This window comes from Carassius gibelio, chromosome B13 (genome assembly GCF_023724105.1).
Source record: "Carassius gibelio isolate Cgi1373 ecotype wild population from Czech Republic chromosome B13, carGib1.2-hapl.c, whole genome shotgun sequence".
NCBI lineage: Eukaryota > Metazoa > Chordata > Actinopteri > Cypriniformes > Cyprinidae > Carassius > Carassius gibelio.
Genome location: NC_068408.1, coordinates 21,354,775 through 21,371,550, shown reverse-complemented (window position 1 = coordinate 21,371,550; position 16,776 = coordinate 21,354,775). Strand labels below are relative to the sequence as shown.

At 36.2% G+C, this 16,776-nt stretch overlaps 2 protein-coding genes across 5 annotated transcripts in view; one reads left to right on the top strand and one right to left on the bottom strand.

The window, feature by feature from the left end:
* The window catches only part of gbf1 (golgi brefeldin A resistant guanine nucleotide exchange factor 1), an 83,587-nt gene extending 83,127 nt beyond the window's left edge, over positions 1–460 (bottom strand). For 2 of the 4 annotated variants that reach the window (XM_052573464.1, XM_052573465.1), the window contains exon 1: positions 272–405. The gene's annotated coding sequence lies outside the window, so the exon portion shown is untranslated. Of the gene's footprint in view, positions 1–271 lie in introns of all 4 variants that reach the window. The other 2 variants (XM_052573466.1, XM_052573467.1) reach the window with 2 other exon arrangements.
* Positions 461–1,926: 1,466 nt separating this feature from the next.
* On the top strand, positions 1,927–14,714 carry pitx3 (paired-like homeodomain 3). The gene is made up of 4 exons (XM_052573463.1): positions 1,927–2,137; positions 8,021–8,147; positions 10,654–10,859; positions 13,367–14,714. Exons 2-4 carry the CDS (start codon positions 8,039–8,041, stop codon positions 13,931–13,933), a joined length of 882 nt encoding a protein of 293 aa, XP_052429423.1. The 5' UTR covers positions 1,927–2,137; positions 8,021–8,038; the 3' UTR covers positions 13,934–14,714.
* The last annotated feature ends 2,062 nt before the right edge of the window (positions 14,715–16,776 follow it).

The following is a 16,776-nucleotide window of genomic DNA, read 5'->3' as shown; positions in this document are numbered from 1 at the left end:
GCGGTTTGTCACACTGAATAACGTTACAGCTGTTAACCAGAACAAACAATCATTTTAAATGTGTCCTCAGGGCTCCCTCGTTGTGTTTTATAAGAGTCTGTTCATATTTTTACGTGTATGCGTCTGTCAAATCAGAAAAACATGAAAACACACGAATCCAAAATGGCGTTCAGATTCATTTCTACTCATTTCGGCTAACTAGTTTAGCAAGCGACCAAATGCGTTCAGACATATAATAATGCTTCGATAACTGCGTTGGATAAAGGCTTACATTTTAGACAGCTCCACGTAGTGTTGTCATGCCCTGATGTTTCTCTGTAAAAGCAATAGACAGGTATTCTGTCACCGATTGGTAATCTCCTCCACAGGCAAATTTACTGACGTGGAAATGGTGCAGGCGCACACTACCATGATATTTCCTGTCAACTGACAGCTGTTTTCAGCCAATGATCTTTCGAGTCTGGAACCTTACTTCCCGTGGGGTTTTAAAGAGGTTATGTCGTTATTTGGACATATACAGTTACACATCAATGGCATACTTTTAAGATTGCCAGTTATACACTAAAAATCCAATTGGAATGTTTATAATTGTAACATTAATGTTATCCTGTTAGCGTATTATTAAAATAGGGGCGGGACTTCGGCGAAGTCACGTCCAAACAGGGTTGGTTGAGTGTCAGTGATGACGAAAGAGAGGTGTCCTCAAGACGGAGGCGTTGAGAGTTCACAAACACGGGCTTATTTTCTCCTGTCACAACCTACAAGAGCGCAAATAGTGCAGTTCATTGGAGACAATTAATAAGCAATGCCGTTTCCAATCATATATTTATTGTTAGATCGCAACTGAAGAAGAACTAACTGTGTTACAGTGCTTCAGATGATTGTAGCCTACAGTACACTATGTCAGCGTTTCAAACATATTGCAAAGGTAAAGTTGTTTCCTAACACGGACAGCATATATCCACTAAATAAAATAAAAGTACAGAATCTTTAGAAAAACATAGAAAGCTCTTATCCACATTCGGAAATGTTGCCCAAGGAGGGCGGTATTGTTTGACTTCAATTGTTGCATGTGATACATTATAATAATCTAAAGGCTACATAGTCGCTTTATGTATCGAATTGTCATCGAGAGTAGGCTAGGCTATAGGCTACAGTCTAGGATAATGTACGTAACTAACGTTAGGTGCTGAACCGTGAACACCTAAAACATCGTATTTATTAAGACTAAGTGTCTGCTTTGAGCTTTTTGTAGGCTATTGTTCTACCTAAAGAGACAGAAAAAGCTGTCTAAATATATCACGCAGATTTGTTTGATGAATAACCATAAATAAATAAAACCATGACGCCTCAAGAAAGAGTCATCTATAGTGTAAATATCTGCTTTAAACTAGCCTAATTCGTTTTTTGTTTTTGTTTTTATTAATAGATGGATTTTGGTATGAACTATTCAGTCTAAAATACAGGTTCCAAAAGACAACCTCTGTTTCGACAGAAGTAAACTGTTTTTAATAAAAGAACAAGTAATAATCTGAAGAATTCTTTTTCGCAGACCGTTAAAAAGTTCCATAAGCAAATAAAGAGCCTTTATTTTAAGAATGTTGAGAAGACAAAACGTTCTATTTAGGCTACTGAGCAAGGAACGACGCCTTATAACACATATATTAGCACGCACCGCGATGAGTTACAAGAATGTTCATGTTTTAAATCTTAAGGTTTTGAAGAAGCTACGCGAGTGAGCTCGGGGTGATTGACCGAGGTTCTGATTTAATGTGTGTATGTTCAGCGAGCGCTTGTGTGAGAAAGAGAGAAAGGTCTGGAGAGAGAGAGAGAGAGAGAGAGAGAGAGAGAGAGTCAAGGGGTGGGCATTCCTTTCTGCTGCGGACCTGTCGCACGAGATATTTAGCATAAAGTCAGTCCCCCTCTGCATGGGGATCTAACCTTCACTCTCCGCTAAAAACTTTTGACAGACAACACCGAGAGAGATAGAGAGAAAGGGAAAACTGTCTCGTTTCGTTTGCTCATCCTAAGGAACTTTCTACATAACGACTGCGTCGTTTCTGAAAAGCAGCTAACACGCGTAAACGCAAAAAGTTGTCCATTTTTCGAGGATTACCTCTACTAGACCGGGATTCATGTGAGTAGATGCATGACAAAAATCACGGTGCTGATGATATGTGTTCTCATGCGACAGGGGAGTCGTGGGGATGTTGTCTCCTTCCAGTCTTTCAAAAACAGGCTACCTGAGTCCAGACTTGTCGCGTTAGACAGAAAGGATCGTGGCACATGTATCGCTCACGAAGAGCCAGCTTTGACCGCGGAGAAACACGAGCGAGCGAGTGTCGTTTGTCATCGGGCTGAAGTTATATGTGATGATGTCCGGCTGAACCGAGTGTACAAACCTATAAGTGCAGCACGTACAGAAGCTAAACTATAGGGTTACAGGTTACTTTAAAATGTGTTATATCTTGTCTTTAGGGTTAGAATACTTAAATTGTTTTTATTTTACGGTTAAAATATTTAATATAGTTCTATTTATATACTATTTAAAATATAGATTATAGGTTATCAGTATTGTTCGACTTGTTAACACTGACAAAAAAAACACCGAAGCAAGTTTCTAGGCTACATGATGTCTCCATTAGTTCAGTAGCTATTATTTTGACTTAACAAACCCTGTTTAAATCTTTATAACACGGATACATTTTTTTAAGTTAAACGTTGTCTTGTGAAGACTTTAAATGTTTTAAATTAGCTACTCTGTTAGCTTATATTGATTTTTGTTAAAGTTGACTTTAAACCAGTTTGTGCCTTCAGCTAAATTTGTTGAATTGTCTGCGATTAGTAAAACTTTTGTCAAGACTATCTTTTAATAATTACAACTGTATACAGCCAACTCATATAGGCCTATTGAATTACAAAAACAACAATAGTAAAATAAAACCTCTGCCAAAATATCTCCGAATTTCTCTTTCTGTTTTGTTGTATTGCCTACATGGGTTTTTCGGGATTGTCTGTTATAGGCTAAGTGAAAATATTTATACAATATAGCCTACCCAAACTGATGGGTGGCAGGTGCTCCGAAGCCGTAGGAGAACCGAGAGTCCAACCCGCGCCAAGTGAAATCAGTTATTTTGTATAAAAACGAATCATATTAGCTATAGCCTATTTTAAAACAGTTTGCTTTACAAATTTGTTATTAATGAACAATGGCATGCGCAACTTACAATAAGTTTCATACAGTTTTTCGGGGGCATTTCGGTTCTGCAAAAAAAAAAAAAAAAAAAAAAAAAAAAAAGAAAAATACTCAGACAAACGCACCTGTTAATACAAATTTACATGCGGCGAAATAGTCAAACAAGATTGACTGAGACATTTTTGTGAGAGTATCAAAAACGTGAGATCAAAAATGCATCCGATTAGGCTCTTTTTTTGTCTTAGTTGTTTTTTTATTTATTTCAGTATTTAAATTGTAGATCGTTTATGATAAATGGCTGTTGAATATTTGTCAACAATATTTATTTAGCCAGTTTTAGAAACGCTAAATATCGTTCAACTAAAAACAAATGCTCAAAAGTCAACCATAAAATCGAAATATCTACATTTAGATATCTTAAAGCTTATTATCTATTGCATAGGCTATCTATTTAATATATATAATACATTGTTAAACCACGCGCACAGACGCACAGAATGCGTGACGCTCTTGTGTTTGGTTAGCCAATAATGTCTCATGTTGCCTATAATACACAAAGTACAAGCATATGATTTTGCTTCAGCTGCAGTCATATAAAATTACTCAAAAAACATATAGCCTTAACTACTTTTTTAATTAATATTCTGCTCACTTAAAAAAAAAAAAAAACATCTCAAGAATGGTTGTGGGTGTGATGTTTGCACATTTCATTTGGCCTACCAAAAACATTTGTAGCTATCTATCTCTCAGTCGGACGTGAATAGTGCGTGCGCACGGTGTAATGGAATAAACCCGACCGATCTTAGCATCTCCTCCCGAAGATCGTCTCGCCGCACACGGATAATCGGAGCTGTGCGTGCAGGAAAAGACATACACAGCCAAATGCAAATGGGTGTTAGGAGGGGAGAAATTAACATCTACAAACACTGGGTAGAAATTCCATCTGCCGCCGGCTCGAGTGGGCCCTTAATAAGTTCTCAGACAGCAAAGTGACACACATCTTAATCAACTCTTAATCCAAGGAATTAATTCTAAACGCGTTTATGAATAATTCCTGAGATAATGCAGCAGCCCGTGGAAATGTATGATGTCTGCCTCCATCGAAACAACAGATGGACCCAGCAATCTTCTGAAAAACGAGAGGATTTTACCTCCATTATCTCTTCTCTTATTAGAGATATATATTTTAATGAGATTGATGTCGTGTATATGAACTGCCCCCCTCACTGACATGCATTCCAGCCTACGAATATCTCAAAACCATCTTACATTTCCTTTCTCCAACTGGCATCAACACATGATGTGCACCTCCAAAAAGAGACATAAAGTTTGAGCCAAACTTTTTTTTCACAGAAAATTAAAATAATAATAATAATAATAATAATAATAATAATAATAGCATATAAAATTATCATAAATATCATAAATACTTTATTATTATTATTGTAGTCCATATTAACCTTTAACAATTTGAAAATAAACCCTCCAGATATTTATGGACAATTGGTTACATAAGCCAGTTCTATACATAACCATGAGATAAACCAAGGTGAGAAAAACCTGGTCACTTTCCCTTTTGGTCTCTCCATTTTTTTTACATTGAAGAAACCTATCAGTTCATCTGTGGCATTTGCATGGAGTCTTTGATCACTGGCCTTGTTGGCCCACTATCCTAAGAGGACCCTTGATAGAGTTTGAAATGTAATAATGTCATAAGTCCTGGCAGGGGTGGGGGGTGCACTGACACCTTGCTTAGGATGAAATAACCAGTTTACATCACCTATAGCTCGGGCCAAAAGATACAACATCTGAGCAGCCTGCCAAAGTCACTCTGGGCATGTGTTGAAGTATATCTATAGTTCAGATTGTAATTCGGCATTCTCATGGTAGCCTCCCCACAGGCCAGCTGCACTTACAAGGCAAGTTACATCAATTGTCAATTAGATTCAAATGCATAGATTTATTAGATTTGGTCGTATTTTATAAAATAAATAAATAAATAAAAAATACATTTTGATTGATAATTAACAAGGTGCATGGAGCAAGAAAGTGTAGTGCTAGAACAATGTATGTAGAATATAGAAAAAAATAATATTTTTTCTGATGAATATGAATTAATTAATTAATTTCAATTTGCCCGCATCATATAAATCTGTAAAATCTGTGAAATCAAATGGCATGCCGTCCTGTGCTCTGAAACAAATCATTATAATTTAACAGGACACCCTGCTTTGGTAAAGCACATATTTGTTATGCAAATGTTTTCTTTTAAGTATTCGTTATATTGAGTATCTAGGCCTAAGTGTTTTCAGCACATCTTTCAACAGTCTGATGTATACAATGAACACGCTTTTCTTCAATTTAAATTATTGCATTTTTTTATTGATAACATATCTACTAAAAATATTCTGTTGTATTTTCACAATATGTAATAGAATTTCACTGTTTATCAACTAAAAACAAAAAATACTTGGAAATGTGATTTGCAGTAAACACTAGTTTTAAGTGCAGAAAGTGTTCAAAATCAGTGATATAACATGTTAGCCTGTCGTCTATTTATCACCACTGATAATCTCAACATCCTCAGGGTCTGTCACCTCATGAATACTGAACACTTCCGTGATCACTATATGGCATTGTTTGTTACTGAAATCTGCTTTCTCAATTGATGGAGGTTTCCATGTTTTAGTAGGTTTTATTGGTTTGACATGTATTTGAAACTAGAAAGAAAGAAGTGGTGACGTTCTGAAATTCCATTTATAATAGTGAACATACACTTGAATTAATATTTTACTAACCTTTCATTAATATTCCACTAACTAACGAAAGTATGTTGTGAATAACTTGGCTGGTGTATGTATTGAGACACTATTGTTGAATACAGTAGGCCTAGGTTCAAATAATGTTGATAAAGCGTTCATAATTTACGCTGTGTAATAATGGCCGATATTGTGTCGCTCGTTTTAAGTAGAACTTTAAGCGTGTCGTTGTGGGAGCTGTCAGGTCTTAAGGTGCTGAACTAAGGTCACAACTTTCTCCAATATCAACATTTATTTAACTCCCTAAATGCAGGAATAATGCTGAAATGTTGCCATGGTGTACATGCACAGTAGTGCACTGTGAGAAAAATGGGCGATGAAAAGGGGCGCTCATTTACTTCTCACTAAAAAAATAACAAAATAAAATTGAAAATCAGTTTTAAACTTACTGCAGAATCACAATAATAAAAAAAAAACATGTGAATAAATAGAAGTATAATAGGATGTATTATTATTCTTATTAAATTAAAGGCCCACTTGAAGGGATGTGCCAAGTAAATTCAGGCCTATCATGTCGCATGCGCAGGGGATTATCATTTTAAATTAGTTTTTAACCAATGTTTTTATTCTCTCGTTTAGAGTATATTTTAACTGAATGTGCGTATATTTATTGCCCTTTGATGTCTGTGAAAGCAAGTGAACCTGACCGATCCGTTCTTTTATTATGAGCGTTTTTACGCGCTGTTCAGGGAAATATAGAAACCTGCTTTTTTGATTAATTGATAGAGTATAAGAAAATTTCCATGTATCTCTATGAGATTCAGCTATCTCTATGATACTTGTTGTAAAATGGGAATAAGCATGCATGTTGTGTGTGTGTGAGTTCGTAATGATGAAGAAGTTTAATAATAATAAAAAAATATATAATAAAAAATGGAGTTCAAAAGTGTGGAGAAAAGGGCAATTTTTTATTTATTTTTTTATATTTATTTTATGCAAATATCAGCCAACCTTTACGACTTGAACAATTTATGAGTCATTCAAAAGAGGTGAAATCCAAAAGCAAACAAAATACAGGAAATCATAAAAGCCTTCAGTTACGCGCGCGAGTTTAAGTGCTTTTTGCTGAATTCTAATCCGTTTTCACTCTTCATTCAGTCACATCACAGATTTCAAGACGCAGTAGGCTAGTGATTATGTTTCTAAATCTCTAGGGTGTAGCATAAATAAACAAGCTGTTATTTTAGGCTCTATTACGAGGCTTCACGTAATTTTCAACGTTTGTTGCTCGGTGTCCAAAACATCTTCAGACAGTTGTACACGGATGAACCCCGCCTGACATTTTAGAGATTTGCAACACAAAACAATGCGCTGGCCTTCATTACTACATCTAATTTGATACGATGAAACATGCAAATCATTCGTATTGTGGATTAGGTTTATTGTTTCCTATCTAGCTGTTCTGATTTAGTCTAGACATGGGTTTATTTATTAATGTTTAATTAGGCTACACTGTTTTCGTTTCTTACAAAAATTAACAGTAAAAATAAATAAATAGGCCTAAATAAAGATGTATTATTATTATTATTATTATTATTATTAATAGACCCTATAATAATAATAACATCGAAGTCAATTGACAAAAACATTGATTATGATAAACGGACAGTCAGATTGTGAAAATTATTTTTCATCATTACAACCTTACATAACAGAACATATGTTTCCATCCATTTAACCTGTTTATTTCTATTCTGTTAAATGGGTTCTTTGAGTTTCCAGTCAATTGTGAATTTGATCAATCGTGAATTATTAGGCTATATGTATATTTAAGGAATTCGGATTAACAAGAACAGAACATGCTAAATCAAAAAAAAATCTATGCATAAAAGTATTTAGTATCTTTTATTTAGGCCTAGTGATTACAAGTCAGAATAAGATGAGCTGCGTCACAGTGAACCTGAGCAAACAATGCAGTCTCATGTGTATTAGCCAATAGCCTGAGCTCGTGTACCTTTATTGGTGAATCATCATTAATGTAAATATGTCTTTGTGCTGTTCGCAGAGCCTGGCGGTCGAGGTGATGGATTTTAACCTTCTAACGGACAGTGAGGCTCGTAGCCCGGCACTGTCTCTCTCAGACTCCGGGACTCCTCAGCATGATCCGGGATGCAAAGGCCAGGACAACAGTGGTCAGTTCATCTTCATCTATAATTAAAACACAACAACGCATTCATATATTAGACACTAGTCTAAGCTTGAAAATGAATTGAATTGAATAAAAAAGAGGTTAAATAAAGAACCTTTCAGTGACAGTTCTGAAAATAAATATTTTTTTTCTTAGTGTGAAGAACATTTTAATAATCCAAAGAACCTTTTTTTTTTTTTGGAATGAAAGGTTTCCTGGACGATAAATGCTCTCTGTTGAACCACTGATGCCAACCCTTATTTTTAAGACTGTGTCAATATGCTATGTACAGAATAAGCAATTTTGTAAATATTAATCGTTACGCACACGCTCATTTTCTAGTTTTGAGATATAGTCCACATCCAGCTTTTCGACCTAAATGCGTGACTGAAGCATCTGAAGGCTCGTTCTGTCGAGTATTTTAGAGCACACTGCGTTCTTCCCCACTTAATTCGTGTTCGAGTTGAGTTGGGCTAGTAATAACAGCACCGCATCTTTGGTTGTAGTTTTGAATAATCTTAGGTCATTTGAATCTAGGTCTACGTTTTACAGATGTTGGACTGTCTTTCTGTGTGCATTGTGAAGCCTACTGATGACAGTCATTTGAAGGAGAAGATCCCGGCTAGCCAGTCACGTGCTGATGGAACGGTGCATAAATTATTCATTTCTGTGCCTCAAATTTGGTATCCAAATGATTGAGTCGGTAGGCCTATACGAATAAACCTAAACACCTGTGAAAAGAGCAAAGGTCTGAAGGAGATAAGCACTTGAGACACTGCATGACAGAGGATTGTGTATTCATAAACAAACTAGGAAAAACGTCTATTTATCGACTTAAATTACTGTTAATAGGCTTATAGGCAGTCTGTGTTAAACTGTACAGACTAACGCGTTACAATTTGACAGTTTCAACGCGGAGATCGGTGCAAAAATTAGGTTCACTATTAAAATATATTAACAGAATGAGTAAGCGATGTTAAACCTGCTTTTAATAATTTTAAACCTAGCAGCGAAGGTCTCCTGTAAAAATAAATAAATAAATAAAACAACGTTTTGAGTTTGATCGCAATTTACATCAGTAGGCTAGAAGATAGCTATGCGCCTAACATAAATATATCACGAATAATTTGTGGCTTTGTAACGTTTACATTTTTAGAAACATGCTATAAAGAGCGGTCGCCCGTTAATAAATAATGAACAGCACAGAAATAGTGAACGCCACTCACTCAGTTAAACACTATTAGGCTAGATTTAGCTATTTAATTATAATCAGGCATTTCCACCTTTTATTTACAGCCTACTTTGTTATGGGTTTATTTAGACTTTTTACTCTTTCAGGAGCCTTACCACAGTTCTGAAAAGCGCATGTAAATGCTTTACACTCTATTTATAAAAAGTTATTATTAGTCCTATTATTACTCAAATCTTTATTTTAAAACATGGCCCCAATCAAGAATTTAAATTCAGTCTGTACATCAAAATTCTGAATAATATATTAATTTTAATTTAATACAACGGGGTTTTTGGTTGAGGTGTTGAACGAAAAGTGAACGCGTGTATTTTCAGTCAACTGCTTCTGACGGTATTTAGCCTATAAATATATATCTGATCTGTTTTTATGAACAATATGTAACAGATTTAACACAAAAGGACTGAAGAAATAGCGGGTCGGTGTTGAAGGTTCAGTGTTCCTCTCCTTAATTTACTTACGTTCTGTCACTGAAAGGATAGAGATAACCTACCTACAAACCCACAGTTTCTCTTATTTCTCATCAGTTTCTTCTTTCATCCTTCAGCCATGTTGTCAAGTTACAATAACTCAAATAAACTATTTTTTAGTTTAACTTAAAAATTATTGATCTTGTTATTTCAAAATTTAATTAATTTAATTTTTTGTGCCTTCTTCTTAATAGACAATGTTTTAAAGAGTTAAAGGGTATAGCCTATCTGTCGACTGACAGATGGCAGCATGATGTCTTGGTGGTTTTCTAGAGGCCCTGCTGAGTCCTGGAAAGCTTGCTGATTAGTTCGAACTGCTCCTAGAGAGTTAAGCTCTTGCCAAACAGCCCCAAACCTGCCCTGTCACTAATGGCTGATCCCAGGATTATGTGGTCAGCTAATTTAGCCCTTTCTGTGGGGTCTTGAATTTGCAATTTGAAGAACTCTACACCACAGTGGGATGATTTTCATCAGACATACAAAAAACACCGCAGTTGATCTTGTCCTGTTTTCAAACCAAACAGAAACAGAGTGCTTTTTTGTATTTAACACTTATATGTTTATCCACAGCTTATTTTGTAATCTATTATATTTTTATAATAGTGGGACTTGTGTATATGTGCATAATTAAAAATAAAGGTTCCTTATTTTATTTTTTTCTTATAAGAACATTTTACAATCTAAAGAATTTAAATCCACTATAAAAGCTTTTGTACAATGTTAAAGGTTCTTCAAGGAACCATTCCGGTTTAAGAGTGTTTTATTTATGCCTTTTCCTGTGACCCATACAGACACAGAGAAGTCCCATCAGAACCACACAGATGAGTCGAACCCAGAGGACGGCTCTTTAAAGAAAAAACAGCGCCGGCAAAGGACACACTTCACCAGCCAGCAGCTCCAGGAACTTGAAGCCACCTTTCAGAGGAACCGCTATCCTGACATGAGCACACGAGAGGAGATCGCTGTGTGGACCAACCTCACAGAAGCAAGAGTACGGGTACGTGTCCCTGCCATGCTAAACAAATGCATAGCTACATAGTACATTCAGAAAAATGTGCAGATGCTATAACCAAAACCACACCGAGTTGACACGCTGACTGACAAAGATAAGAAATTATGTTCACTATGCTGTCACTATACAGTGCATTTGGATAGTGTGTAATGAAAGGGCGTCCTTTTGAACCACGGGACATAAATTATAGGCCCGGGCTATTCCAGGATTTTCAGGAACACTTAAACACTAGACATGGGCTTTGGTATTGGCTGTGGCATTTTTTATTTTTTTTGTCTGTTTCCAGAATACTGCTAAACTGAGATCTGTGATGTAACATGCTTAGAAAAGCCTAGAAAAGTTTTGTGACCTTCTGTTCCAACAAAAAGCAGAAGTTTGATGGGTGATGTTCACAAAGAGAGCAGGTGGGCTCCCGTTCTGATGCATGACAATACAATCGCTACCTCCTCGGCTGGCGCGCATCTAATGGATCAAATTCATGTTGGCCAGAGGAAAGGTCACATAGCACACAGTCTTGGTTGTTATTTTGAAAGAACAACAGAGGTAGAGATACCCCTTTCCTAATGTCTGTCAGTGGCCTCCTGAACTGTGCATGTATTTCAGTAATCCCAGCTGGAACCCTGTGCCACATATTCCACATGCTTCTGCTGTCATATTGATTTACGCAATTGATAGAGTATGTGCTCCTAATAAACTCACAAACCCTAAATCATGGCTCTGACCTGATGCCAGCTTGACCCAGGATACTTTAAAAACCCCCACAATGGACCACACATGACTGCAAAGGGTTCTTCTCCAACTGATGCTGGTTTTGACTTTCATTATATCAATGTTGAGAGGATGGATGTACATTTGTTAACCATTCACTCACGATTTTGTAATTTAAAGTCAACAGAACTTTGGAGATGCTGAATGAAGGTTCCACAGCAAAGCACCTTGCACTTTTCATTGAACAGGTCTTAAAATAATAAAAAAAATTTGGTGTGAAGAATAATCGAAAGAAAATGTTTTCCACTATAAAGATAATTTGTGACCCTGGACCACAAAACCAGTCTTAAGTCGCATGGGTATATTTGTAGCAATAGCCAAAAAAACATTGTATGGGTCAAAATGATTGATTTTCCTTTTATGCCAAAAATCATTAGGATATTAAATAAAAATCATGTTTCATGATGATATTTAGCTTATTTCCTACTGTAAATACAACAAAACTTAATTTTTGATAAGTAATAAACTTTGCTAAGACAACTTCAAAGGTGATTTTCTCAGTGTTTAGATTTTTTTGCCCCCCTCAGATTCCCGATTTTAAAAGAGTTGTATTTCTGCCAAATATTGTCCGATCCTAATTAACCATACATCAATTGGAAGCTTATTTATTTAGCTTTATAAATCTCAATTTCATAAAATTGACACTAAAGACTGGTTGTGTGGTCCAGGGACACATTTGTGTATTTGAAAGGCTCTGTAGATTTTAAAGGTTCCTCATGGAACCATATATTTCAATAAATAAACTTTATAGCTTCAAGTACAAATTCTTGCCATTTAATATATAATGAAATACCTGTATGCCAAAAATATAGAGAATGAACACACCGACCACTGAACTATATTTGGCATTCAGTTATTTTGGAAGCCTTTAAACACCATTGCCGAAGTGTCAGTGGAACATTCACAGAGGAGGGTATTCCCTCTCTCCCAATATAAACTGGTATCATTTACAGAACACTGGATAAAAGATGTCATAAAATATTCCCAGAAAACAGGCTGAATCACAAGTATAATTACACACACAAGTGCAGAAATCATGAATAGTTATTAAGATTTTATTTTAATTTTGTATGTGAAGACATTAACTTTGAGTCACATATAATATAAATGATTGTTTATGTCTTTCTCATATTTATTTAGAAGTTCCTAATATTAAAAAATGCCATGAGTTATGGTGAAGGCATTTTTGGTGCCACTGTCATATAATGGATGTTACTTTTAAAGCAAAACATTTACATAAAGGATTGCATTAAAAATAATTCAAAGGAGTTCTTAATTTCTTATTTTCCTCCCCTGTGTTTCTTTACTAATTACAGTCTGTGAACACTTTCAAAGGGAAAAGACAGACAAGAAAACAGCTTTATAATTTCTCAGAGAGCTAAATGAAATATATTCATTTAAATTTTCACCTTAAAACTTTAATCCACCCAATATCCCCTTAAAATAGGATATCAAATCGACTAAATGAGAGGGAAGCTCTTTAATGACATTTCTCACCGGGGAAACTCATAATAAGTGAATAAATTAGTTTAATAAATGAAGCACTTAAATTCTGCCTGGTGGAACTTTTCTTGCTCGAATCGGAATATTAAAGTTCTGTCTTTTATATTTGGCATTAGGAGCACACTATGAATATGTATTCAAAATGTGTTGTTTTGCATGAATTAAATGCACATCCGTCGTAAGCCCTGTTTTTAACGCCTTCCTCATTGTCTTTCCAACAGGTGTGGTTTAAAAACCGCCGCGCCAAATGGAGAAAGCGTGAAAGGAACCAGCAAGCCGAGCTGTGCAAGAACGGCTTCGGCGCCCAATTCAACGGACTCATGCAGCCCTACGACGACATGTACTCGGGATATTCCTACAACAACTGGGCCACCAAGAGCCTGGCCAGCAGCCCGCTGTCAGCCAAAAGCTTTCCTTTCTTCAACTCCATGAATGTAAGCCCGCTGTCGTCCCAGCCAATGTTCTCCTCGCCCAGCTCCATCCCTTCCATGAACATGGCCTCCTCCATGGTGCCCTCGGCAGTGGCAGGGGTGCCGGGCTCAGGCCTCAATAACCTGGGAAACCTGAACAACCTGAACAGCCCCACCCTCAATTCTGCTGCAGTGTCGGCAGCGGCCTGCCCTTATGCCACCACGGCCAGTCCGTACATGTACAGAGACACCTGTAACTCCAGTCTGGCCAGCCTCCGGCTCAAGGCCAAACAGCACGCCAACTTCGCTTACCCGGCCGTGCAGAACCCCGTGTCCAACCTAAGCCCCTGCCAGTATGCTGTGGACCGGCCAGTATGAAGTCCCAACGTCTAGCACTCTCCGAAAAACCCAACCCGAATTTCAAGCTCTTGTCTAGCCAAACCCACATTTGACTCCGAGGCATCATGAACTTGTTATAGTTTCTGAAAGGACAGAATAGGAATAAGCTTCACGAGGAAGGAGCCTCACAATGGACCAGGACTCATGCGATAACATGTCGAGACTTTGTCGCTGAACCGACCAACTGTTTAAAAAGCTTTTGTCCACTGCATGATTAGAGAGAATTACAAAAGAGGACCTAAACACTTCCACTGCGCTCAGCCAAACGAAATACCTGTTTTCACCATCAGTACAGACGAGAGGATGTACATAATGGACTTTGTATTGTATGTGATAAAAAAAACAAAAAACAAAACAAAAAAAAGAAATCGGACATGTAGTGTATTAATGATGAGAGGAGCATGTTCCTCCTTGAGGAATTTTAATCTTTGTTGTGAATTCCATTCACTTGAGGTCAGAGGTCAAGGGTCAAAGGTTGTTGCAAGACGACGAGACGGAACCTAGCAGTGAGTAGTTTCAGATGAAAAGCTAAATAAATACGGAAGAAGAAAAGCTCTGAAAATTAGGACTTTTTTTTTTTTAAAGAATGAACTAAAAAGCCATTGAGTAAATAGATTTGTGTGGTGTTCTAAAAAAAGGGAGTCAATGACTGTAATATAATGTATGTAAGAGTGCAGTTGTTATAAAACAAGCTTTTTCTGGTGTAGCCTGCTTTGTCTCATTAAACCTAAAATAAATGATTATTTGTTTTTATGAATAACCCATGCTTTGAAAGCAAATAGCACTCACCACTGGTTGAAAACACAATGTCCTTGTGGCATAGCAACGCAACCTCAGATCCATGGCAACGTTAAACAACAGAAGTGAGCGCGGGAGGCAGGGAGATATAGATGTTCTCGTTGGCCTGTCACTGATCGGTTTGACCTACAGTCTTGGAGGGGCTTCCATCAAGTGGCACTCACTATCCTGTAACGGGGGGGAATTCCTGGTGCCATGCCTTGTACTTCCGAGGGAATGATGCCAAAAGACTACGTAAGTGTGTGAGAGTCATCCCTCTGGAGAGACGTGACGGGGAGCTTGCTCAGGTTTACAGCTATTGCAACCTTATATCTCCCATTGCACCTCAGCCTAGACAACAAACAGACAAGAACTCACCCATCCTAGGATTTAAAAACATAAACTGCAATCTTATTTGGTATTGCATTACAGAACATTTGATAGCATTTCTATCATGGCAAAACAAATCAACTGCAAAAAAGAAAAAAAAAAAGAAGTTGAATCCAAAAAATAGAAAACACATACCGAAGCATTATCCTTTGAAAATCATATTCAGTTGTATTGCATAAAATACACATGCAGCATATGACATTCAGAACAATATGATTTATTTTGGGACAAAATTAGACTAGTCAAATTATCTACACAAATTAAAAAAATGTTGTTTATTAAAACATTGTTCTATATATATTATCTTGTTATTACAATATTATATTAACAATATTTATTGCAAAAATAACAAACAAACAAATAAATGCATTCTCTTTCCTAAAGGAAACTAATAATTTGAGTGTATATGTTAAAAAACACACACACACACACACACACACGGGTACAACATTTTTATTATTAGAAATACACACACACACACACACACACAGAGAGAGATACATACATATATATATATATATATATATATATATATATATATATATATACATATATATATATATATATATATATATATACATATATATATATATATATATATATATATATATATATATATATATATATATATATAGAATAAAAATATACAAATAATACAAATATATTCTCCTTCACATGCAGCATATTAAACGTGGGAAAAAATTTGACATTACACAAAATTGCAATTTCTATCATGACAACACAAATCGATTGCATATCTAAAACAAATGTTTTACATAAAAAAAAAACGTTCTTTTATAGGATGACAAATACACACATTTACCTTCATGAAAGAAAATATTCACTTGCAAAAATAATACACAAGCAGCATATGACATACATGACAAAAACTTTTCTTCGACATATAGTTATTCTTGTCTATTGCCAGATGCTTTTTTCCCCCCATGTGTAACGTAATGTGCAAGTAAAACCAGTTTGGATAGATGCAAATATGAGTGTTTAGTGTTAAAGGACGTACATACAATGAAATTAAACAATAGTGTGACAACGACCTAGAAGTACAGCTTTCTGGCATGACGGACCAGCATTTGAAATTGATTTGGGAGAGGCATCCTTTAAAAATGAATTGTCACACAAAGTAAAAGCAGTGGAGTCTGTGCATTTGTGCTCACACTCACGTTTCACTGAGCACTGCAAATCAATATCTCACTGCAGGGTAAACATCCGCTGCTCCCTTATGTTTACATCTCAAAACTCAAATGAACTGAAAAGAAAACAAATCTACAATATACACCACCTGCAAAAATCCTACTTTCAATCATGGTTTTAACTTAACAACTGCTTTTATTTATTTGCTTTTGGCATTGAATAAAGTAGGCCTATATGTGGCCTAATCATGCAAGACATTTATTTAGCACCTATTGGTATGGACTCTATTTTAAACCATTTTAAACCAAGCACTGCACCCAAACAATGACTCAAAGAGTGTTGAAGCATGTGGCCTTTATTCAAGCGCGACACCATGCAAAAGTGCCGGGACGCCTCAATTACCTTAAAGTGAATGAAAAGCTTTCAGAGACAAAGAAAGAAACATTTGGATCCTCAAAGGCATTGTGATAAGCTGTATAAGTCTCTTAAGACTTTCTGACAGATAT

Excerpts from the sequence above, each read along its gene's own strand:
- pitx3 (XM_052573463.1), top strand. The coding sequence starts at position 8,039 with ATGGATTTTAACCTTCTAACGGACAGTGAGGCTCGTAGCCCGGCACTG. Across the intron at positions 8,148-10,653 it reads CAAAGGCCAGGACAACAGTG|ACACAGAGAAGTCCCATCAG; the intron begins GTCAGTTCATCT and ends TGACCCATACAG. Across the intron at positions 10,860-13,366 it reads TCACAGAAGCAAGAGTACGG|GTGTGGTTTAAAAACCGCCG; the intron begins GTACGTGTCCCT and ends TCTTTCCAACAG.